The 24853-nt window shown below is 37.9% G+C and overlaps 2 protein-coding genes across 5 annotated transcripts in view; both read left to right on the plus strand.

Annotated features, from left to right (window-relative positions):
- The first annotated feature begins 1120 nt into the window (after nucleotides 1–1120).
- On the plus strand, nucleotides 1121–7691 carry OLFML1 (olfactomedin like 1). The gene is made up of 3 exons (XM_032188803.1): nucleotides 1121–1575; nucleotides 2526–2814; nucleotides 5859–7691. Exons 1-3 carry the CDS (start codon nucleotides 1456–1458, stop codon nucleotides 6635–6637), a joined length of 1188 nt encoding a protein of 395 aa, XP_032044694.1. The 5' UTR covers nucleotides 1121–1455; the 3' UTR covers nucleotides 6638–7691.
- Nucleotides 7692–17861: 10170 nt separating this feature from the next.
- PPFIBP2 (PPFIA binding protein 2) overlaps nucleotides 17862–24853 on the plus strand; it is a 107533-nt gene continuing 100541 nt past the window's right edge. For 3 of the 4 annotated variants that reach the window (XM_032187564.1, XM_032187566.1, XM_032187565.1), the window contains exon 1: nucleotides 17862–18070. The gene's annotated coding sequence lies outside the window, so the exon portion shown is untranslated. The remainder of the gene's footprint in view (nucleotides 18071–24853) is intronic. The other variant, XM_032187567.1, reaches the window with a different exon arrangement.

Consider the following 24853-nt stretch of genomic DNA (forward strand, 5'->3'; position numbering starts at 1 on the left):
TTCAGACAACTCTCCACAGCATAGGAAGAGGCTACACATATAATACCACCACTCCTAAGGAAAAACTTTCAGTACGTAGTTCTGCTGACTGACACACTGACACACTCCAGTAAAATGCTGTGACGCAGTTACTGCCTTGCTTTAGAGGACAACCCAGACTACAGACTGCAATGGAAAAAAAAATGAAGCTGCTACTTTGAAAGAGAACTTCCAATCATAACTTCCTTTCTAGGGCTCAATTTTATAAGAATATTGCAAGAAAAGACTTCTGTACACCTCTGAAATCTGCTTATAAAGCATAAAAAACTGTACCCTGCAACAATCAAGGAAACAGAGGTTAAAATCTGCCTGCTGTGAAGTTTCCATGCATTCTGTCAATACTTTCATGCTTACACACAGGACAGTCAAAAACTAGAGGAAATCTGTTTGAAAACCTCCAAAGGAATAAAATGGAAAAAAGCAGAGGTGGAGAATTCTGAGAAAGAGAAACAGAGACATCCAGTTTGGCTTCAGATACAAAGGGGCCTTTCTAACATCCTAACACGTAGTTTCCTAGGGAATACAATGTCAGTATTGCTGTCTCTCTCTCCAGAGAAGGCATTGAGTCAGGAAACCTATTAAAAATAAAAAATAAGTGTTATAATTGAGGATATGCTTATGTAAGATAATAATTATTTTTAAGTTATTGTAAGTAGAATTATTATTCTTTCTGAAACAAAAGGTCTATCAAGGACTCTATTATATTGACAAGGAACTGTGTTAAGGATATTGATTTTATCTGGAAAAACACTGGCAAGAGAACACAGAAACAAGAAGGGGAAGTTTTGTTTTTTGTTTTTTGTTTTTTTGTTTTTTTTTAAATAATTTTATTTTTTTTATTTTCAGTGCAGTTGTAAATAGGTTGAATACTGGAGTTGGAAAAAGAAGTGCTTTAGATGATGGTTGCTGAAATAGCAACAGACATTATGCATCAGAACTTCCTGGGAAGGAACAACCAGTGTTTCACTGACTTTTATGCTGTGCTGGTTTACACCAAGTACACCCTGCACAGCACTGGTCACATGGAAGAGCAGATGGGAGGAGAAAGGAAGGAAAACAAATTATTTTTATTTGTATTTAATAAAATTTGGCCTACAGGCGTTATGTGACTCAGTACTGAACATCTGGGATTGATCATAGGATCACAAACTGGAAAGCAGTGATCTGGCTTCTCGAAATATACACTTTCAGTTCCTGTTTCATAACTTCATTTTTTTAAATGATAAACTGCAACAGCCATTTTAAGTCTTCTTAATACTTCCAGCCTCAGTAATTTTAACTACTTTTTCACATCATGTTATCAGACAATTAAGTCTTTTTTAATTTTGGAGTGGCAGTAGTTTTGGGGATAGCCCTCTGTACATACACTCACACTATTAGTTCATCATTTTTTACTTTCAAAAATTTTATGAGACAATGGTAGTCTTGCAACTCCAATTTTTGTCAGTTCTATTCCTCGCAAGCATCATGGGAGAGGCCCAACTGCAAGATGCAGCACTGATGAACTACATCGACCGGCGTATCCTATCTTTGGAGGTATGTGCTATCTGTATCAATCAGTAATACTGCCTAACTCCAGGTTAGGAAATGCATGCATGTTCCCCTGTGTGTGTGAATACTGAATAATTTGTATGCTAATCAGCATCAGGAAGATTAGTTTCCAGCTTTTTCAAACAACTACGATTAAGTAAAACTGAAGCTAAACTTTTAACTATAGTGATTCCTGACTACCACATTCGTACTTAATGTAGGGGTATCCTTTCATAACATTATGTTTTATTGCTATCACTTGTATTTTATTACACCATCAGTGAGATTTAGGTAAGTGTTTAAAGTACAGTCACAGTCCATCCAAGGGAACAGTATAACCATATTGTCACCAGCAGAATTTTTGCCAAGTAGTAACAAGGAGATAGAAAAAAAAAACAGGATAAGTTCCTGTATACAGATGAACCTAACCAAGAGTCATTTAAAACACTTTGTGTAACCTAGCAGTGTAATTAGGATCTGCACTTTAATTAGGAGTTGAAATAATCCCCTCACAGCTGGGAGACTGAAACAGATATTTGCTTTCAATTATATAGAAGGAGCAGTTCCTGATAACATCTGCAGTAGTATAAGTCTTTCATATATAGCTAAATCTAAATTCACTTGCCCTTGCAGTATTCTTATTTATTTAGAAATACAGCCAAGAATTTGACAAAAAAAACAAACAAAAAAACCTCAGATGTCAGAATCTACATCTTCCAAAAGCCACACTATGTATTAGAGGTGTGCTCTCTGATTACAAGTAATCGGAGAGCATGTGTCCTTACATCCCTGGCTATTTCTATTCTCACAGCAACAGACCACTGATTTCAAATAGATGGGGGGATTACAAAGAAGAGACTAACTAGCATGACTTCTAGAGTAATGATGAATGAAGTTGTAGTCTATACAGAATATACATGCATATCTATATATTTTCTTCTGTGTTTTAACTCAAGAACCGACTGGAAAAATGTAACCAAGACATACTGGATTATGTTGAAGAATTCCGAGACTTTTCACAGATGGTGCTGTCACGCCTGGCAGGACTGAACAATTATGAGACTGAGGTTAAAAGTGAAGTAGAGAATTTGCTGACAAGAGTTGAACGAGCACAAAGGGACATTGACTATTTTGGATCTGTCACAGACTCTGATACATGTGTAGAAGTAGGTGAAGACCTGGTGAAACAGCAGCTATTAGAAGCAGAAGAAGAAAAAAGGAAACTTAAACTCGTGCTTAATGCAAGTAAGAGCAGTTCACTTTTCAGAACTTTGATCTAATCAAGCCAGTTCCTCAGCCAATGCATGTATGCTGATACAGGGATAACAGATTTTCACAAGTTACGTGAATACAACAGATAATCACATGGTTTTGGGTCTTTTTTGATTTTTTTCCCCCTTTTCTTACATATTCATCTTTGAAACATAGATAGATATGGGAGGAGTAGGTAAGGAAGTACAATTCAAATACTTATTTTTCAAATACTTCACAGCATAGCAAATCCATCCTTTGGAAGTTGCTTTTTATTATAAGATGTAAACTTATAAAATAATAATAAAAAATACTCTGAAGGTATGATGTTCTTACAAAGACCCTGAAGAATTGCCGGTGCATTTCAGAGTACAGCAGCTGTACCAGGGAATTAATGGTAGTCTTTGTTATTTGGAGTGGCCAAGGGTAAAAGCTTTGAGAGTAAACTCACAACGTCGTAAAACCTAATTTAATACTACATTTTCCTTCTATTTTACTGCCCTCTTCTGTTATTCTTTTCTCCCTCTCCCCACTAAGTACTTTATCAAGAGAACACACTGTCTTAGCTATGAGCAAAGCTCCCCTTTAATTTGAAAATGAAGTGTTAAGGTATCTAGTATGAAGAATAGATACAACCTATAACTTTTTCCAAACAAATTAAATTTTATAAAAATTAAAAAATATATATATAAGAAAAATAAACTGCTCTTTTAAACAGCTAGGTGAAAGACCTTTTGCATCCTCAATTATACAAATCCACTAATTTCAACAGAATTGAATTGACTTAATTTTACAAATAAGCTGGCTATTTGTTCCTTCAGCTTTTCCAGCGACAGGGTATTAAAGCAGATTGTTAAAGTGACCACCTATTCTGTGTCTAAGCTCTACTATTACACTGTGTTTGAAAGCACTGAATATCAAGGTCTCTCTTTTCATATATAGTAACGTATAGTCTTTATTTATATTTAATACAAGCTTTTTTTGAGAGCGAGGCAGAAAGTTTCAGAGAATTTTAAACTGCCTGTAAAAGACACCTGAAAATTTATTTTTCTTAGAGTCCACAAGGGGACTTTTTTCTTGTTGAAAGTTATTACTTTCAATTTTCTTGTAGCAGTGCATAGCAACTTTATTTCTGTCAACACCAGTCAGATGCTTGCCCCATTGAAGTCTATGAGAAACTAATCATCACATGGATGTTACAGTACTTAGAAGCAAGGCACTCTTAACCTGACCAAACAGTAACTCTGCCTCTGTGCTATGATACATTGCCAAGAAATTATGTTTTTTTTTTTTTTTTTTTTTTTTCCTGGAGCAATTCCAGGACTGGCAATGAATTTTATCTATAATTCTAATTTTTATTTATTTCAAGTGCAACATTATTACTGGCATAGATATAAGCTCATATATACTTGAGAAGAAAAGAAAACAGTAGAATCACTTTTTTTTTTTTTTTTTTTTTTTTTTTACATTCAGTAGTTGAGAGCTCATCCTGCTTTGGGTGGAAAATATCTTCTGCATATTATGGGACACAACAAAAAAAATAGTGGGCTTTGAAGGTATCAGTGGAGAAAGCGGAAGAACTTTGGTATTCTTCCTGCTTGTCATGAATGAGCAGAAAGTATAGTTTCTCATTCTTCCTGTAAGCTGTTACAGGACAGCTAATAGCTTTTCTCAAGGAGAGACTCTTCACAGAGCTCAGACAGGAATCTGGCTATATGGCATATTTCTGCAGATGAGTTGCTACTAATGCTCACTAGGTATCTTGACTCAAGGATTTCAGTTGTTTGTTTGTTTTTAATCTATCTGATCAATAAATGTTAGTTTCAGCAAAGCTGATGTAGCTTGCTCAGGGAAGCTGCATCCAGAGTAAGGATTTCTAACAAAGAGGCCAGGCTGTAGCAGCAATATTCAAATGCTTTGGTAGAGAATACCAACACACACAAATGGCATAAAGGTTGCTTTCTAAAGGCAATTGGAATCTTGCCACTGACTTCAATAGGTTCATATACAGCCAATAAGGGAGACTGGTTTTGCTTTCTCCATTTCATCTACTGCCAGAATTTCCTGCCTTAGGGCTTTGTTTGTTCTGTTTACTAAAATGGCTGCACTTCATTAAAGGCAATTCTTTAAACTTCAAATAGTGTCTCTTGTAATTTATGAGTGCCTGTGGTAAACAAGCTTGTTAATATGCTTTGCAGTAAAGTTCTTCCTGGAAAGGATGGTACCCAGTAAAAATCTTGCAGTCTAAATACCCAAGTCGTCACAAGCTTCATCTGTGCAGAGGGCATACAAAGCATAACAAAAAATATGACCTGTTTGCTGCTGGTGCCAGAATTATACCTACAGTGAGCTCCTAGTGTAAGAATCAATAACACAGACATCATAGCTGTTCATTTAAATAACACATTAAAAAGTCAGTAATTTACATACATTAATCTATATATTTGTATTAGCTTTTGTGTTTTGTGTGTTTGGAAGGGGAAAGGGAAGAAAACACAGTTTTGGCTTTATGATGTTCTGGTCTCATTTGTCTTCTGATTATAAATGAAAAAAAAAAGAGGAAAAAAGCAATACTGAAAAAAATTATACACAACGTATCAGAAAAATGGGTTTTAGTCTATATATCTTCAATAAGAGATAAATTTGATGATTTTACTGTACTAGTCCAACAAGTCACCTCTTTGAGAGTCATAATTATAGCTCTGTAAAAGAACAGATAGAAATAATCAGGGAATCACTAGCTGTGCTGTTGGCCTCCTGTCAGGTACATGACTAGAATCTCTTTTGGATAACACCGGTCTTACAGAGCAGAAAGCAACACAGTATGTGTTTATGAAGATCTTCAATTTCCTTAGTAGGAGGTGCCAAATAAATCATATAAAATTAACTTAAACTCTACTTGATAAAGCTACACTGCTGACCTTTACTGATATATTCACCTTGGCCTTATAGTTGGATTAAAAGGAAACTAAGAAAGGGAGCTAGAAAAATTCAGATATTCTAACATTTTATTGTTGTCTTTGGGTGTTTCCTTACAGGTTGCGACCACATGCTTGCAGGTGTAAAGTCCCTAAAGGTAGTTAAGAAGACGGGAGATAAGCATGGCTCTTGGACGAAAGATCCTGGCAAAAAGCATGCAAAGATTTATTTATTAAGTAGTTCAGTGAATAATGTTATTTTTGAATTCACAAATATCATGACATTCATGGAAAGCAATCATACGCTAAAAGCTCGCAGAATCACCCTGCCATTCCCTTGGGAAGGAACTGGCCACGTCATATATCAGGGTTTCCTGTTCTATCACAGGCATGGCTCCTTAAATGAGATAATTAAATTCAACATCCAGAAAAGAAATGTAGCTGATCAAATGGTCCTGCCAGGGGCTGGAAGGATTCCTGCCTATCAGCTTTCTCCATCTACAAAAATAGATCTTGCCATTGATGAGCAAGGGCTCTGGGCAATCCACTCAGAACCAGAGACTGGAGGCAACATTGTTGTTACTAAAATCAACCACATAACCATGTCAGTGGAACACACCTGGGACACATCATGCAGTAGCAAGGATGCCGAAGCAGCTTTCATGGCATGCAACACACTCTATGTTGTGTACAACTTTCCTAGTGGAGGCACCTCACGCATACAGTGTGTTTATGATGTTTTGGGTGCTGTAAATACATACGAAATACCAGCACTGCATTTTCCAAAACGTCAGGGTAGCCATTCCACTGTACATTATGATCCTAAAGAAAAGCAGCTCCTTGCCTGGGGTGATGGATCCCAGATCATTTACAAGCTTCACACCACGCAAAAAGTTTAGATCCTTTAGCTGCCCCTGGAATGCACTTGACAGCTAGCAGTCCCATGGCAACATGGTCTTCACTATGCATTAAAAACACATTACTTCCATCTGCTACAACCTATTCACATAAATTAAGGCTAACATATGCCAGTGATCTTAAAGTAACGTCCATTTAAGATTTTGTTAAGACCCTATTAGGAATTACATGATGACTTATCATCATACGCATAAAATACACACAAATTAGTCTTAAAAGACTAAGGTTCAAAAAAAACGGAGTCTGACATGTTCTCTCCCAACCAAAACTATACTTTCTGCTTCAGTGGCATGGAAATCAGCTGAGAAGTCCTTTCCATCCAACACACGTTATCTGACAACCTTCACTACCCTAGCTCACTGCATAAAGCCTTGTAAGCCCTGTCAAAGTTGCATGCTTCCAGAGAAGCAATCTATAGATTTAACAGCAGAAGTTTATTATATCACAAAGCAAAGGAGCATACATCCTCACCAACATTTGGTTTATATTAAACATATACTTCTTGCCTAATACATTAAGGCTATTCCTAATCACTGACCTAGTCTATACCAACCAAAACTCTACATTTTTGTTATCTGTATAGCCGCACAGTCCATTTTTGTTACTGATAACACATAAATGGCAATATCTAGCTGCAACTATTCGGCTTCAATTTGCCACCTTTTTTTTTTTTTTTTTTTTTTTCTCCAGCGTATCACCGCTTGTAAGAGTGAATGTTTCTAAATGATGCATTCTATGCCATACAAGGTTTAACAGTTTTTACATAGGACTCCAATTGTTTCCTCTCTTATTAATCCACTCTTCGTATCTAGTTGTGAGGCATTTTCTCAGTACTTTCAATCACTTCTATTGCTCATAGCTAAATATTTTGTAACCTATTTGACTACAGCCAGTACCTGTACAGAAAACACATCCCAGATGAGCGCTGTAGTGCAGGTGAGGGCATGCCACTGCTCAGTCCTAGTTTTGCAAATAACAGAAACTCCAGGGAAATGCAACATGATTTGTTTCAAAAGTATTAAAAATAAAAAAAAAAGAAAAAGAACAAAAGTCACACACTAGACACTTATGAAATACAGGTTTTGGCTTTGGTTCTTTGGTTTTTGAGTTTTAATGATGGTAGTGTTTCTGTTTACTTACGAAAAAGAGCAGTGCTTGAAAAGCAACCCTCAGCTGTTTCTACAGAAAATCCATTTTGTTCTTTTCACCAAAAAAGAGCTGTTGTTTAGTTTAAAAATAGCTTCCACAGAACAACAAACATCAGGGAATGATTTTGTAAAGGAGTTCCAGAATACAACTAAAAGCATATGGACTGATGAGTTGCAACAATGCTGGTCTGATTTTTGCAGAAGTAATTATATCATTCTAAACAGCCTTAATAACTACAGCATTACTTCCATGTCACGGAGGCCGCAAGAAGCACAGTTAAAGACATTCTGGGGCTGAGAGTAAGGAGGACTGTCACTTACTTGCTGCATGATCATGGGTGAAAGGCAGATTAGACAGTTTGGCCTTTTCCTCATCTGTAAAATTACACACACAGAAATACATATTAACCACCTCTGCAATGCTTTGAGATCCTTACTGCAAAAGGACGTGTAATCTTTACTTAAGAAATAAAGGCTTTTTGACATAAATATGGATTAAGCTTGCTCTTTTAGAAAAGGCTTTCTTGAAGTATGCTATGCTCCACACTATTACACAGCAGAGAAAGCCTCCATATATCAACAAACAACCATCCTGAGACCACACAGAGCAGTCTCTGAACCTCGCTGCCTGGGAAATCCAAACTCCATAATGAATCCACAGAGATCTTAGTTTTGATAAAAACAAAGTCCTGTATGGATGAGCTTCAGTAGGTTATTTCATATTGCATAAAATAAAGAAGATTGAAAAAAGGAAAAAGAAAACCTAAAAAAATAAACTAATAAAGTTCTCACAAATCTCAAAATTGACATTCAGTTACAAGAAGGAGCAAGGTTTCAAGCCTTCTAGTATGAGAAATATACATGAACAATAAAACAATTTGAAGAGCTGAAATGCCTAGATGTTAATCCTGATATTAATTTGTTGGCTAACAATTTCTGTGCAATCAGAAGGAAACATATCAGAAGGTGACATTACTAAATTAGCCTGTCTCAACTGTTTTTAAGCCCTTTCATGACAAAGGCCCCCACAAACTTCCCAAGGAATTTCCTCCATCAATTCACAAGCCAGCCACTGGAAATTTCTTCCTAAGGCATAACTTTAGCTTTTCTTGCTGCAATGCATCCCCATTATTTTTTGTCATGTCCAAGAATACAGGAGCAGTCTTTTTTAAACAGAGAGTTATAAAACCCAATAGCCAATTTGAAAGAAGTACCCAGAAAAAGGAACATAAGAACACTAAGTTTATAACTCTGCTTATAATGATTCATGCCAGAGAGACTGTCTTTGTGTCAGTATCACTGAAGACTTTTCTTTCATGAATTTGCCCAATTGCTTCTTATTTTAAAGGCCCAGTCTTACATTGCCTCCTCTATGACTGCCCATTTACCACAACTGAAGATTAGAAGACAAAGCGTCAGTGCAATTTCCTGTGGGTATATTCAATTTGAAAAAGTGATACCGTGTCATGTGGATGGATGGCTCTCCTGTTAAGAGTCACAGAGATTTTCTTTGGCTTTATGCTCACACTGTATTTTTCCAAAAGCAATTTTAATGTGTCTGCAAGATGTATGCTGATTTAATGCCAGCTTTCCAGTGCCACATCTGCAGTTGGTAGAAACAGCCTCAACAGAAGAGGTTTTTAAGAATAAGTGCAAAATCTGATTTAAAGCCCTAGCTCTTTTCCACATGGACCCAAGAAATGCCAGGAGCCATCTACAATCAGATATTTCAATCTTAAAGGCAATCATTTCTGAACTATGTTCAGACCATGCATTATTGTGAAAAAAGTGTTATCTCCTATAAAGATCTCACAAAGTTTTTTTTATTTCAGAAATCATTTTTAGCACAAGCAGTTTTGCTGAATACTATGAATTTCTTGTTTTGACCACCATTCTAGAATCTAGTCATCACAACCAGGAGAGGAAAAGAATGCAGGATAAATGACAGCAATAAAGTTAATGTGCATAGCTCTAATTTTACAGGTTTACAGATTAAGTTTCAGCAGACAAACTCAAAAACCCTCCAAACTAGCCCACATACTTTTCTTCTCATGACATTAACATTATAAGAAAAAAATAGCATAATCAACATGCAAGGAGAAGAATACAACTGCATTCCTGGTCAGTCCAATCAACAAAAACATATTAAAGTCTCAAATAATATATCAATCATTTCCCCAAAGTATTAATACCATCTTAAAAAAGGTATTTTAATATGTTTTTTCTTATGAAACTTGTACTAAAAACAATGTGTTTTTTTTATTTCTAAAATCAATAGGCATAAAAGATGAATATTTGTTCTAAGCAATTTTAAGTTCATTTTCAATGGTATCATATACTTGTATGTTCCAACATGTATAGGTCCATGCATATAAATAGGAAAAAAACAAGGGCACACAGCCACACAAGCATGAAACAATTTATCTACACCATAGCAGTTTTGCACGCGAAATCAGAACCACAAAATTTTGCATCCTAGGCTTATTTCATGACCTGAATCAATGCACTTTCTTTTTTCTCTTTAAAAGAAAAACATTTGAGCTTTCCCCATTGACAACCATCCAGCTACTCCTACAACATAACCCTCCAGAGGTTTCTCAGACACAGCATAGCACTGAAATCCCAGGAGTACAGTTAAGTTGCAGTTGATTTTGCAAGCTACAGTTTTAGTGACTCCCTCTAACAGAGCTGTAAGGCAAGAAAGGAGCTGCTTAACATATTTTTCCAGCTAAAGCAAACTTTTTGGCTACACAGTTATGCAAATTTATTTTAAAAATTGCTGCTACAATATCTGTCTGATGTTACTCACTAAATTAAACACTATTAGTATTATTATTCATTAAAAAAAAAAAAAAAAAAAACACAATTTAATTTCACCCTTGTTTGTGCCCATACTAAAAGAATTCTTATTTCCTCAAAAACCAGTCAAACAACAACATCAGGTGACTGACTGTCCAAGAAAAACAATAAGGAATGTTTGCAATTGAGATATGAATACTTTTTGAAAAGGAAAGTGATGCCATCCTTGGGAACAGAATCCCAGTACCTGACAGTACACAAGCAAGAAAAAGTAAAAGCTAAATTCCTAACCCTATTCATTCCATTGTTTCAGGGAAACAAGTATTTCCTCTATATATATTTATACAAGTGTACTAAATAAAGTCAGCATTTTCAGGCTCTCCATGAGTGGTGAACTAGGCTTTAGGCCTGAATGTTATATTTGCTGGTGGTGGTTTGTTTTTTTGTTTGCTTTTTGAAAGGAGCTTAAGAAGTAAGCCTGTTCTGAAAATTGCTTTTTAAAAAAAAAAAAAAAAAGCGTGTGACAAGTCTTTACACCAATAAAAAAATAAATAAAATAAATAATATTTCTCAGGCTGAATATGCAAGTCGCAAACCAAACCTGGATACAGAAGACTACCACCTTAAACAACAGCAATATCAAAAATGCCGTCACTGACATACCAGCAAGCAACTGCGATAGTTACAAGCATGCAATAAAGTCTAGTAACAAAATAAGAGCCAAGCAGCTCTGCTAAAATGGATATCACAGCCACAGTAAAGACAGCTAACCATAATTATTTCCTGTTCAGAAAAGCACTTTTTGGAGAGAGAAACCTCTAACTAATTATTACCATAACAAGACAAAGAAAGCTCACATTAAGCTCAAAAAAAAAACCAACCAACCAAAAAAAAAAAAAAAAAAAAACCACCATTATGTTATATCACACAATAACACTCGCAGCTTAACTGAACTTGGAAGTTGAAAATAAAATTGAATTGCAAACTACCTGAAAAGGCTTGCTAGCTGCCCAAATATCAAAATTAGCAATGCTTATGGGAAAATAAAATAAAACGAAATAAAATAAAAAAACTCTACTTTTATTTGAACTAACAAAAGCCATAGTAAAACACAGAACAAGCAGCTTCAACTTTTAAACAGAGATGAGCATATTCAGATGCTTATACAGCTGTAATCAGTGTGAAATCACTACAGGATTCAGAGGTCATTTGCAATGAAACACAGGTTTCCTCGTAATCTACCAAAACTCATGCAGCTGTGGCATTGCAATCAAGCTAAAAACAATCCTCTTGAGAGGGCTCATGATGGTACACAAATAGTTTCCCCACCAGCTCTAGTTCCAGTCTGGTATAAAGAAATCTGGAGGGTGTGTAGCTTCTACTGTCAAATCCTAGTCTGAGCCCTAATCACCTGGATTAAAATATCTATGTCTTCTGCCAGAAAAGTATTTTTAAAAGGCATGATTCAAGTAGAACATGTGTAATTTTCTAACTGAAAACATATGCGTAGGTAGCTGATGGTAAAGGACTTAATTTGGATTTGTTTGCCTCTAACCTTAGCATTTACAGCATGACTTTAATATGAGGTAAGATCTGCAGAGACAGTTAAGTTCCAGACATATACCTTGATTTGGGTGAAGACAGTATGATAACTTGTTTTGGCCATGCAGAAGAAAGGAAAATCTTTATGTAGCTTTTATTTACCAACCAGTGATTATTTACCAACCCCTAGTAATGCTTCCCAATTTATATAACATCTGCTATAAAATCAAATATCCATAATCTTACATTGACTTAGAATCTTGATAACTGGCTTTAAAGTTCATGGACGCTATAAAGGAAGCCTAGCAAATGTGTTTTTAGTCATTTTTTCTTCTATGAGACACTCAGTCTCCTATGCTAGTTAATTTTAAAAATAAAAACAAAGGAAGAGATACTTTTATTGTTATTTCTAAAATCCTGTGAAAGCATAGTGACCAGGAGGTAGGTGGACATCTTTCAATTAGGCATGCTGCTCGAAGCCAGGACAGAGAAGAGATGCATTAGCAGTTTAGAACTGCTAAAAAAACTACAGCCTTGGAGAGACAGAACATGTTTTTAAGTGCTGGGTCAGGTTTCAGAAAACCAAAAGGTTATCTGTGAAGGCAGAGAAAGTAAGAAAGGGAACATGCATGGGGAAGTGTCCAGAAGTCTGACTCCGTAAAAGGTCAAGAAAGGTTCTTTGACAGGAAACTTTTATTGGGTAGTAACAGACTACATGCCCCCCAGGGAATCTGTAAAACTAGGAGTTCCCGTTCCGGGTGTCAGTCATGGCCAATTACTTATAATTTCTGAGCTATGCATGCTATGGCACACGCATACAGGTTATCAACTCCTGGATCTGAGACAATCATTAGAGATTGGGTCCTGCTGCTTTTTATTGTAGGTGATGATTTGGTTGTGGGGTTGTTGGAGTCCTCTTGCAGTAGATCTTAGTGACTGCTTGCAGGCCAACCTTTAAGATAATTTTAAGACGTGTATCAGCCAAAGATTTTGTTATACCTGACTGACACATTGCCTGATCTTATTTAAATCTCCATAGAATGTATCATTTATCTTTGTGAAGTCACATTTTAGCAAATACCACAAAACGCTGACAAAAGGAAGCTGAACAGTAAACCAAGAGCTCTGGCATGTGACTGAGTTACTGCATCTCAGCTGAGTCATGGTAAGTGACCTTGCCTGCCCTTGCAAACATAGAGGTCAGATGAAAGCGGTTTAAGCTAATCTTTACTGCCTGAGAGTTGCAACAAGTTAAATCAGATGCCATGGTTTGCTTCTGCAGCTAAACAAACAGTATTTTGTTATATCAGACTTACTGAATTATAAAGAAAATACGCTGGAGCTGTCTGAGGCTTTTCTCTATAACAAAGATGGCTTCTTGCATCTGTATGTATGATTATAAGAAAAAAGAACTGTGCATTAACAACTGTTAAAGACAGAAGTGATCAAGAGCATTATCTGGAGAAACAGAGGAGAGAGAACCTTGCCTTGCAGCTCAAAACTTGCAGGTAAGACTAACTTGAAGTTTTCCTGCTGTTATGATCTCTCCTATTTTTGAAGCTAGTGGATTAAAAAATAAATAAAAGCTCAGAAAAATTGCATCTTACTTGACTCAAACCTAAATGCTGGCTAGAAACTTTTGCCAGAAGGTAGCAGAACAATGGATACGTTTTTAGCAGATAAACAGTTTAATAATGTCTTATATAACTGAAAATACTTTCTAGCATGTATTTTTCTACCATTTCTTAACACATAACTTTTCAAACGAATTTAGATAAACACGAAATCCCACAGCGTTCAGAGTTAAGTCTGACTCAAACAAGCTCATAATTACCTCAGTATAGAAAATAGAGTAACTGCTTATATGGTAGACTATTCTCTATCCATAAGCAGACAGTAACTTACAGCAAAAGCTCTATTTTCCAGTCTGCATTAAGAAGGTCTCTCCATGATGGTTACAGCAAACTCGGATGCAGATGTTATAAACAGCTGTCTGTCCAAAACGGCTGCACCTGCCCTCCAATAGTTTTTTGTTGTTGTTTGTTTGTTTGTTTTGTTTTGTTTTTCATTTACTGTGGTAGACTTGTCAACCTACAACCCTCCCCCGCCCAGGTCCATAGGGACCTACTAGTATATACCTGAGAGCTGAGAAAGTTAATTCCAACACTTTCAAGATCACTCGTACTTGTTTTGGAAGCTGAACGCTAGATGGAGCTACGTTCTTGTGGCACCACTGGCTAAACTCAGCTAGTTACAGCTGTCTGACATAATCCCAACTAATTAAATGCTAGCAGCCAGACCAATAGCTTCTTTACAAGTGTTTAAAAACGCTGAACAAAAGTAACAGTACATTTCTGAAAGAGTTTCTAAGAGCTCCATTTGTCCATTAAAGACTTCTGAAATTTAAACAAAAGACTGGAAAACAATTCAGCTAAATAAGCACAGTATTCTCTAGGAAATGTGTCTATATGTTAAGGAATAAAAATAAGTGTATTTCATCTGACCTGGTGAGAGAGAGAGATCTGAATGAAGGAAGACTTTTATATTGTATATACTGGTACGGAATTCTTGGAACTCTAAATTGAGAGAGAAAAAATAGTATATTGAGATTTAGTAACTAGTACCTCTACTTGTACAGATCACAAGAAAATTTCAAGCCTAATTTTATGTAGAAACAAGATATGTTTAAATAAATGCTCATCTGGAATATTTCACTGTAACTCCACCAAATAATGACAAGAAAAGAGGGGGGGGTGGAAATCTTGTCCATTACAAATGAACATACATTTTAAAAAAGTTTCAGAGGGTAGGAGAAGGTTTTCTACCTAAGGAGAAGAAATCAGTAATTTCTGGCAACAAATTTCCCTTGAAGATAAGGCAGGGTAAGCTTTCTAATAAAACATAAAGGATTAGCTGTATGGAGTCAATGGGGAAGCATTCTCTATCCCATGATTACCATTCTACAGTTTATTTAACAAAATTTACAAGAAAGGAAACCTCTGAGTGTTTAAATGGCTTGTTTGTTCATAAACGAGTGATTACACAGTGCTTGCAGCTTTCGGTCCTGCGTCATGTTATTTGTACGTAATGTTTTAATGCTGGTGTTTCACACAATGTAGTTTATGAATGAGTACGGTGATTTGGGGAAAGAAGTGAAATTACGCTGGCTAACCTTTACTGTAGTCTTCTTGGACAAAAGCTCAATAAAGGAGGACAAGAGATCTCACACATCTCTTGTGAGAATTCTCGAGTAAGTTGCTTATAAAAAGTTAGAATTGTTGGGACTGGATTTTACCTACAGTAGATGAAGCTAATTTACTCTTCCTAATAAACAGTGTAATTAAAGCTTTATAAAAACTTTTCAGCAAATATAATGGCAATTTGGATCATAGTGCATGGTAGTTATATCTTATGGAGATAAACTGTTTGAGCAACATCTAGGAGGTCACAGATAACTACGCCGATTTCAGATACAGAAGAAATGAAAATGGTCAGTAAAGCAGCACCCAGCAGTGCTCTCTTTTGGGGTTCCTAACTTGTTTTTTCTTTTTTTTTTTTTTTCTGAGGATGATCTGTTCTCCCTGAATAAGCTTCATTGTTGTATACGAGAGGCCAAGACTTAACACAATGCTAGCTTTGTGACAGTAATGTGTCTGCACTAGTGCAGAAAAGAAACCACTCTTATTGACTGGGAATTCTGGAATGGTAATTAGCCAAGAGGCCAGGACAGCTGAGGGAGTGCTTCTGAAACCTGCTACACTGAGACATGGAATTAACCCACTTCAGTGAAAATCACATTGAGCATGATTTAGGACAGACAAGATCAACAGGATCAAGTTAGCCCAAAATACAGCAATATTGCAGAAGTATCAGCACCAAACACAAACAGAACACTAAAATGATTAAATGCGAATATCACAGCAGTAGCAGGACACTGGTTTGCGTTCTTTGCTTGCCCTGTGCTGCTTAAGCTCTTTTGCTTCTGCCCTTCACTGCTTATGAAGGGAGTGGCAGTGATTGCACAAACTCTCTGTTCCAGGTCCTTCCTCTTCACAACACCAGGGCAAGGCCACACTCACCTTCCCATGCACTGGCTGGCAGCACTTTTTCCAACAAAACACTGGGGTACAGCATGTGCCAGCATGGGCTCGATAATTACAGGCGTGAACAAGAGAAGAGGTAACAACACTACGTGGCCATAAAGGGGTAAATGAGGTCCCAGCTGCTGCTTTCATCATGTGGAAAGTCACCCAGACATGTTTTAGACCATCAGCAAGGATGGCTGGGGAAAAGAATGAGAAACCAGGTTGGTGTTGAAAAAGTTTCTCAGCTTTGTCTAGTTGGTTCCAAATTCCACTGACCCTTTCCCAAACAGCTTGACACTGCAACCAACAGTGCTGTAGTGATACTTTTTCATATCAGCATGAAAGATACAAGTGTTATCAACCATTATAATTTTGACCATTCCTCCACATGACCTATTTAAGAAGACTACCTCAAAGCTGAGAGGTAGACAAGAGAAATTTGAAAGCAAGCCAAATGAATACACAGCCTCTGGATTCTTGCCAATTTTAATTACTCTTTAGCATGTTCAGAGATGTTTCAAAGGCACTCTACTTCCCATTTTCTCTCTTCCCCACCTTGGGCATGTTTGCTCTGTCACTGAGGTCCAATTCTTTATTTGGAATACCTGGTATGTGATTCATAGTCTTGATCTTGTGCAGAAGTTTAAGAGAAGACTAAAATCACACACAACTCTTCACAAGGTCAGAGTGTATTGGTAACAGGAAGCAAAATATCTAAATGCTTCAACATTTACAAATACAGGGCAAGCTTACACTAGCCAAAAGGGAATTTTAAAATTGAGCATAATTGTTATATATAATTACATTTAAAAATCATGCGTATTAACTAAGCTTAGACTATTTAGATGGAAGTCAACAATGTCACAGAGGTAAGAGCAAACTGTGGTGGTTGAAATACAACTGCTCCACAAACAGCCAAAGGTGTGCGTCTTAATTACATTGCTTGTGTTACAGGTACTCGAAACTCTTTATCTCTCTTTCTGCTAAATGTTTACTGCTGTTTAGTCAACTCCCTGGAAAACTGACATAACCAGAGGTACTCAGCAGAGGCATGCCGTGAAAGAGCTGTGTCAGTATCACATGTGGGATAAAAACAAGGCAGCACAAAACCTGCTGGTGCTTCGCTGGCCCGAAGTAAAGCCTCCATGAGCAAAACGTGTGGAGTGTTTATTGTTACTCGAAGAAGCCAGGAACCTCTACAGACAGCAGCCACGTACCTTGTGATTGTGAGTCTGTTCTGTGCGTTGCTTCCTTGGATGCTTTCTGTAACAGAGACTTTTGTAATTGTAAACGTCGCATTAGAGAAGCTTTTTAGAAGTAGGGTCGAAAGAAATACGGCTTAAAACGCCGTATCGGTATCATTGGTCCGTGCTATCTGACTGAGACAGCACTTCTGATTTTTAAATCTAAGCGCTAAAAATGTCTGATTTCTGTGTCTGTGGAGAAAGCATATCGGTTTTCTCGGTTAATACCGTAAGGCTTTATTTAACCTAGAAGCCCTGTCGAGGTAAGGATCGGCGTCACCAGGGGGCGGCCCCGCAGCCAGCAGCGGGTGGGGGGGGCGCGGGCTCCGCGTCCCTCGCGCCCGTGAGGCGAGCCCCAACGGTCCCCCAACGGTCCCCCAACGGCTGCCCACCGCCCTGTGGCGCACCTGGTGCCGCGGGTCGGTCCCCGCGGGCGGGCGGGCGGTGCTTGGGGGCGCCGCTGCTGGGTCGCTTCTCCTCGGGGGTGTTTTTGTGAGGACGCCGAGCCGCTGAGGAGGGTTTTTAAGCCGACCCGGCTCTGCTGGAGGGTAAATGCTCATCCTCGCCAAGTTGTGAAACTTGAGCTCCGCTAGCAGGTAAGGAAATGAGGCGGTGGGTGGCGGAGCGCCGCGCTCCTGCCTCGGAGACCTCGGCAGCTCCCCCTCACACCCCGGCCTTTAATTGAGAAAAGTAAATGAGGATAAAGGTGTGTTCGTGGGGGACACAGGGCGGCTGTTCCGGGCTCCTCTACCAGCGCAGGGAGACAGGCGGTGAGGAGACGCCGGCTGCTGCCCAGCTCCAGGGCTCAGCGCCTGTTTCCGTGGTGCTGTGGCAAAAATACCCCCCTGAGCACCTGTGGGAGCTATCAGTGAGTGTGTTTGCGTGTTTCTGTGTCTGATCGCTTGTTCAGTTCTGTGGGAGGCAATGTCAGACTCGTTTGGTGGCATCTGCCTGTATGTGGGTGAAGCGCGCTGTGTGCCTTTGAAGGTTTGCATGCGCTACACGCGATGTTTCCCTGCTTATAGACGTCTTCTCCAAGGTAATTATTCTAACTGCAGGGGTTTGGCAGGACAGGGAGTAGTATGGGGCACATCTCTGTGTGATTCCTGTTTTGTTTTTTTTTTTTGTTTGTTTTGTTTTGTTTTTCTTTTTTTTTTTTTTTTTTAACAGGAAGTAGCGCTGTGAGAACAGGTGCACATAGCGTGAGGGGCTTCATTCTGAAACTTGTGTGGAAAGAGTAGATGGGGAGGTGAAGGAGGCTGAATCTCGGCTTTCCAAACATACCAACTTGCTTTGCTTGTGTTCCTGACTTTGATTTGGCTCTGCTCTGCGAACTTCCTTTTATCTTCCTAATGGAGAAATGCTTGGAGTAGAACTTGTCATACCAGAAGAGGGAAAGGACAAATTGTGATAAGCCTGAACAAGCGTGGATTGTTTTTAAGTGGTCTGGATTTACCCTCCATTTGCTGATATTCCCAGTTTGAAGCAATGGGAAGGGCCTCTTGAACCTAAAGGAAACCCCATGTAAGTTAGAGTTTAAAAAGAGCTCAGAGGAACCTTAGGGTTGTCTTCTGGACAAGTATAGTTTGTTGCCAGAATAGGAGAGAGAGAAAAATGATGTCAAGTCCCCCAAAATGGGACTTAAGCTGAGGGATAGCTCAAGACTAATCTTGGCACTGACAGATGATGTTTATGTCTGCTGTTGACATGCATGATATGCCGGTAACTGTTTCACATTAGCAATAGCCTCACTTCTTAAAACATAAATGCTTTATTTATCCATGCCAGGTAGTAATCAAGAGGCTTGGCAAAATAGCACTTTATCTATCATACATCTGGGACTCTGCCCTATGGGAAACATCAAATTAAAAGGAGGGGGCAGAAACTGGTTAATCTCCTGTCTGGCTGAAGCATGGTTGGAATTGAGCTGGGAGCGTTGTTCCCTGGTTCCTAGTTCCCTTGCCGCTTTTATCTTCTGTCTGTCTCAGGAAGTTGAGGAATTAGAGGAATGGTGGCAGAGGACACTGTTAGTACCATCTTATTTCAGTCTGGCTACTCCAATCATATCATATGCTAGAAGCAAGGAGGACAAGAAGGAGGTAGGGAAGGAATGAGTAGAGCTTTCTGGGTTCTTGAATCAGTTCTTCTCCCTGTCCAGCCTGTGTTGAAGGAGAAACTGAAGCAGGGCAAAAGAGTGGTCTCTGCCTCCTTTACATCCTTTCCTCTATCATGTTTCTGTTGTACTGAAGTCTCTCTTACTTTAGACCATCAGTGCAGGCTGTAAGGCAACATAATGTGACTTTATGTGGTACAGTGTGTTTGAACTGATGATGGGAAGAGAACAGATGGAGAAGAGTAAGTGAAGACCTTAAGAACCACCTTTTCTGAACACTTAGATAGGGTCAGCAACAAGGGGGAAAGCAGAGGATATGGTGCTGTGAGTACAACAGAGAGGAAAATGAAAAAACTAAATATGGCCCTCCTTTTTTGTTGTTTTTTGTTGTTGTTGTTGTTGTTTCTCCTGTGCAGCTGTGCTGCTAGCCTTCATTTACCCAACTTGTTTCCACTTTTCCCTCTCTCTTTAACAAAACAAAAACAAAACAAAGCAACAGAATCTAAAGCACTCATCCCTAGACACACCTCTCACTCTTATTAGACTATTCAGAAACAGGCCAGAAACTTAGTTCGCTTTCTCCACAGCTAGGGTGCAAAAGTGTTTTAAATTGCCTTTTAGCTCAAACAAATGAAGGCCTTGACCTGGTAAGATTAGCAGAAGTATAGACTCGCATAGGTAATGCAGAGCCTCAGCGGGCTGTTGCTTTAGATGTTTGTAATATGATTCAGAGGATTTATTGTATATCAAAGTAGAGAAATGATGCATAAGGAAATGTGTTTTGTAATAATGATCACTCAGTATAGATCCAAACTTTATCATTCAATGTGCTGTGCCAAGCACGGCTGTTCTGCATTTTCCAGAAATACTGATAGTGTAGAAATGGTAGTGCAACAAAACACGACTCCATTTATGGCAGTAGATGAGAAACCTTCAAAAGGCGTATTTCTGTTAGGGAGGTTGTATTACTCTAATCTGTAGAGGTGTTTATCATTTATATCTGCCAGCTCATCCTCAGAGTTCAGTGAATTCAGCTTCTTAAATTATAATCTCCAAAGTCTAATCAGCTATTGAATAAAGTTTAGGCAGCAATAACTGGCCTTGGAGGCACACTTGATCAGTTACCAGCATTCAGTAGATGGGTGTGAAATCATTTAGCATGGGTAACTTAATCCCTTGAAAATTGTCAAATTTAAGCCATGATCCAATTCTCTAAATTTTCTCCAGTTTGCTCTTGTATTTTCTGTGCTATCAACTCACCATTACTTTGAAGAGCTGAAGAAACTGGGACTTGCACCCCACCTACTCCTCAGTTTGTTCTTTAACACTGTCTAAGCACCAGCTCTGAGATGGATTTGAAAAACTGTGATGGCTTGAGTTCCTTCCTGCCACCCCCTTGTACAGCACAGTATTTTCTGGTTCTTTTGGTTTTAAATGCATGCACATTAACCAACAAACTAAAGCTGCTTTTTGTAGCTAAGTGCCTCTGCCTACATGTTTTAGCAGGATGTTTTTATTGCGAGTCTCTTGTGACCTTGTAACATTACAGTTACCTGTTTTGCTTCCCTGCCTCTCCAGGTGCTTATTTGCTATAAACCCCAAGTGCTATTTCCCAATAGTACTTTTCTCTTATTTGGCAATTCATTGATGTGGAGAACAAAGAATTTCAATTAAGCAGATAATTCCTTTCTGAAAGAAACATAAAAAGTTAATCTTAATGGCACAGTTGCCTGTGTATGTCAATTTGTGTATTTTGTTTATACTGTAAGTCTGCCAAGTTACAGTGCAGTGTTTTAAAGGACTGTATGCATGACCTGGATTTTAAACTCCACTTTGATCACCTGTAAAGCAAGATTGTTTTGAATATTTTGTAGTTCACTAGTATTTCTGGAAGACCTGTGACCCCAAGATGCTGAGTATTTTCATACTGATCAAAGAGAAAAATACTCCCATAGGTATCTTCACATGCATAAGACAGTCCTGACACATAGTTTTCCTATTTAGCTTCCTGAATTTATCAAAAAGTAACATAATTTCCATTTTTAGGATGCATCTTTCAGCATAATCTTTGAGAAAGTGCTATTCTTATCTCTGTTGGAGAATTAATCCATTTCTATTGCCCCAGTGCTCTCCCACTCTGAATTTTTTCGTAGCTTTCTTGCTGGAAGTGTGAGTCAGTTTATCTACTAAATAGGTCCCCAAATGTACTGATCCTAGATTAGTTTCCTGCCTTTATAGTTGTAACGTAGCATATCCCAAAAGAAATCAATTAGGGAAGGGTTTCCAAATTAGTTCTCTGCCAGATGATCAGCAAGCTAATGGGGAGCAATTTGTGTTTTCCTCAAGTCTCTGTTTGTGATATATAAAATATATTCTTACTTTATATTTATTTTATATCCATTTAAAAATGTATGTTCATCTATTTAGCTGGATTATCTAGGTAAAACCTCAAGTAACTAAAGATCAAAGTTGATTGAATACAGGGGAAAATAGAGTCCTTCCTGGTTTAGAGAGAAGAAAAGATATGAAACCTAATGGTAACCAGGTAGTATGTGGCAGATGTCATGCCTGGAATGGCAAATGATAGATCTGACTTTCAGAAAGGTGCAATGACAGAGTGTGAACTGCTGATTGTATGAGAGCTCCTTTTGCATTCACCTAAGGACATGGTGCTATGTTGATGATGGTTTCCTGACGCAGATGTGAATTTGAAGAAGCCAAATCAGCGGGCCTGGTTTTCTTTCAGCAAAGCCTAACATTAGGCTTGAGGGATGAAATGAATTGGAGGGCTCAAAGTTAAAATATGTTGAATGGCAAGAGGAGGATGAGTCCAAAGCTTTGTTTGGTTACGTGTAGTTGCTTATCAAATGCTGAATGTGAGTCTTGTTTTCTTCAGAGCAACACTGTGAGGTGTATGAATATTCAGGGAATGATTCACTTGCTGGCCATGTCTTCATACTCTAAAATCAACAGATTGTATGCGAGTTAATTACTGAAGATAAATCTAAGCTGCTGAATTCTAATCTGGATTTCATGCACTGACAGTATGGCAACCAAAGTTTTACTTCATCCCCTTCTGAAAACAAACCTGATTGTTTTCCAAATTTAGAGGTGATTTAGCTGGGGATGTCTTCTTATTTCTATCTATGCTGTTCATACAAACAGATTTTTTTTCCTGTTTGCACTATTTGCTACCCAAAGTTTATTTCAGAAGTCATAGTTTCACAAGAGAAAATATTTGCTGAAGTGTCCCTTTAACACAGTAAATGATATTTTTATTCCACTACATGCAATGCAGTTGGCAGCATCTGTTTTAATAATGCATAATCAGAACGTCTTAATCTAATGACATTACAGTAAAATTTATGAATGTGTTTCTGTGTTGATAAACTAAGGCATGTAATATGGTCAGCTCCCAAACCTGATGTTTCAATATTCTGATGTTTCACTACATGGGGTGGAGGAATCTCTACCAAAGACCTTAAACAGGTAAATCCAACTCCCTAAATAGATAGGAAACCATCATAAACCATCCTGGGAAACAAAGTTCATGCATTTCACAGGGATGAATTCACTGTGCCTAGTATTAGGCAGGTGATGTATTACATCATTCTTGGATAAGACTTCTCCATACTTTTCTTAAAATGTATTATCCCTCTGCAGTTCATAATTAAATTTCTGTTAAATCATCTTTGTACGATACTTGCAGTGCGTGCCTTGGTGGCACTCCAGCTAATGTTAACCTGTATACTATTAAAAGTAAGCTCTTGGCAGTTGAAGTAGGTGATCCTCAGAGATGCCTTCCAACTTGAATTATTCTGTGACTTAGTTACTCTGTGATAACACTCCCACACGCTTCATAAAACTGTTCTCATTAGGTATAAGTGCAGGTCTTCACAATGCAGCTAACATAAGCTTTTACCTGAAATTTCATGTGGAGTCTGTTCCTTTCTTTCATGCAGAAAACCTCTTTATTTCTTTATTTCAAGTTTTTATGTCCAACCTAAGGTATGAAACTGGGCTTTGGCTTATTTCTGATTGTAGCCTCTCTATATGCTTTGCACTGAGGGTATAAATGAAAAACCACATAAGCATGAGTCATCTGCCAGTGTTCTTACCAGCACTGCCTAAACAGTTTCACTGGCAGATTTATGGTCACTCAGATCAGCAGAAAAAATGTCCAGATCCTGAGATGTGTTCAGGGCATGTATTAACAATTGCAGAAGCAGTGAGATTGTAGGAAATGTGGAAGGAGCTTTAACCCATGTACTCAGACCAGGACCCCAGTTGCCCTTGTTAACTCCACATTGAATGTACTTGCTATATACACACACGCATGTCCACACAACCCTAGCTGGACTTAAGATACATTTATAACTTTCAAATATTATGTAAGTACATATACATAAGTACAATGTTTGTTTTAAACTCTTTTGTAGTACTGATGGCTATAATAATTGTTTCAAGAAGGGAAGAAGAACAAATATTAAATATTTGGAGCAACTTTTATGGACCAGAAGCACAGTCTGGCTGCAAAATATCAATGAAAGGAAGATATGTGATTCTCTTAAAGAATGTGTTAACTAAAAAAAAATCCAAATGAGTTAAGTGAATAGTTTTCTTTTCCTGAAAATAGTCTTACTTTTTTTTCTAATGAAAAGCACATATATGCAAAGTATATTAGTGTAAGTATAGGTTATTAGTAAACCTGAAAATGTCATTCATAAATGTTACAAGTGATCAATTAAATGTTTTGAAATGGTAAATATTGTCTCTTGGGTTGAAATGTTCTTCAGTGTGGGAAGCTCAGTGTATTCAAAGGAGTAATTTTACCTGAAACTGAAAAGAGCAACTTATGGCCTGATCTGGCAAACTTCAGTTGTACAAAAGGAAAATAACAGTAGACTCTTTTGTTACTAGAAGAAAGGAGAGCTGTTATAACAAGCTTTTGTGCAAGAAGACCTGTTCTGGCCTGCTCTGCAGAACATCTTGTAGTATGCTGTGAAAAATACTGAATAGTCCGCAGTCATTACTCACCAATGCTTTGTCCAGTGCCTACCGCATTTCAAAACAATTGTAGATTAGGTGAAGGACTAGACAATTGTTGCAAGAAATGTAGTCTGACTCTGTTTTGCTTTGATTGTATTCTCCATTTTAATTAGGAAATTTGTTAGCGTCTTCAGTTTAGTTTGTAGATTGTGAAGCCTAGCTGGTTCTCACTTCACAAACTTATTTATAAAAGGACAGACTTTGGAAAGGGCTAGAG

The sequence above is a fragment of the Aythya fuligula genome, chromosome 5 (genome assembly GCF_009819795.1).
Source record: "Aythya fuligula isolate bAytFul2 chromosome 5, bAytFul2.pri, whole genome shotgun sequence".
Lineage (NCBI taxonomy): Eukaryota > Metazoa > Chordata > Aves > Anseriformes > Anatidae > Aythya > Aythya fuligula.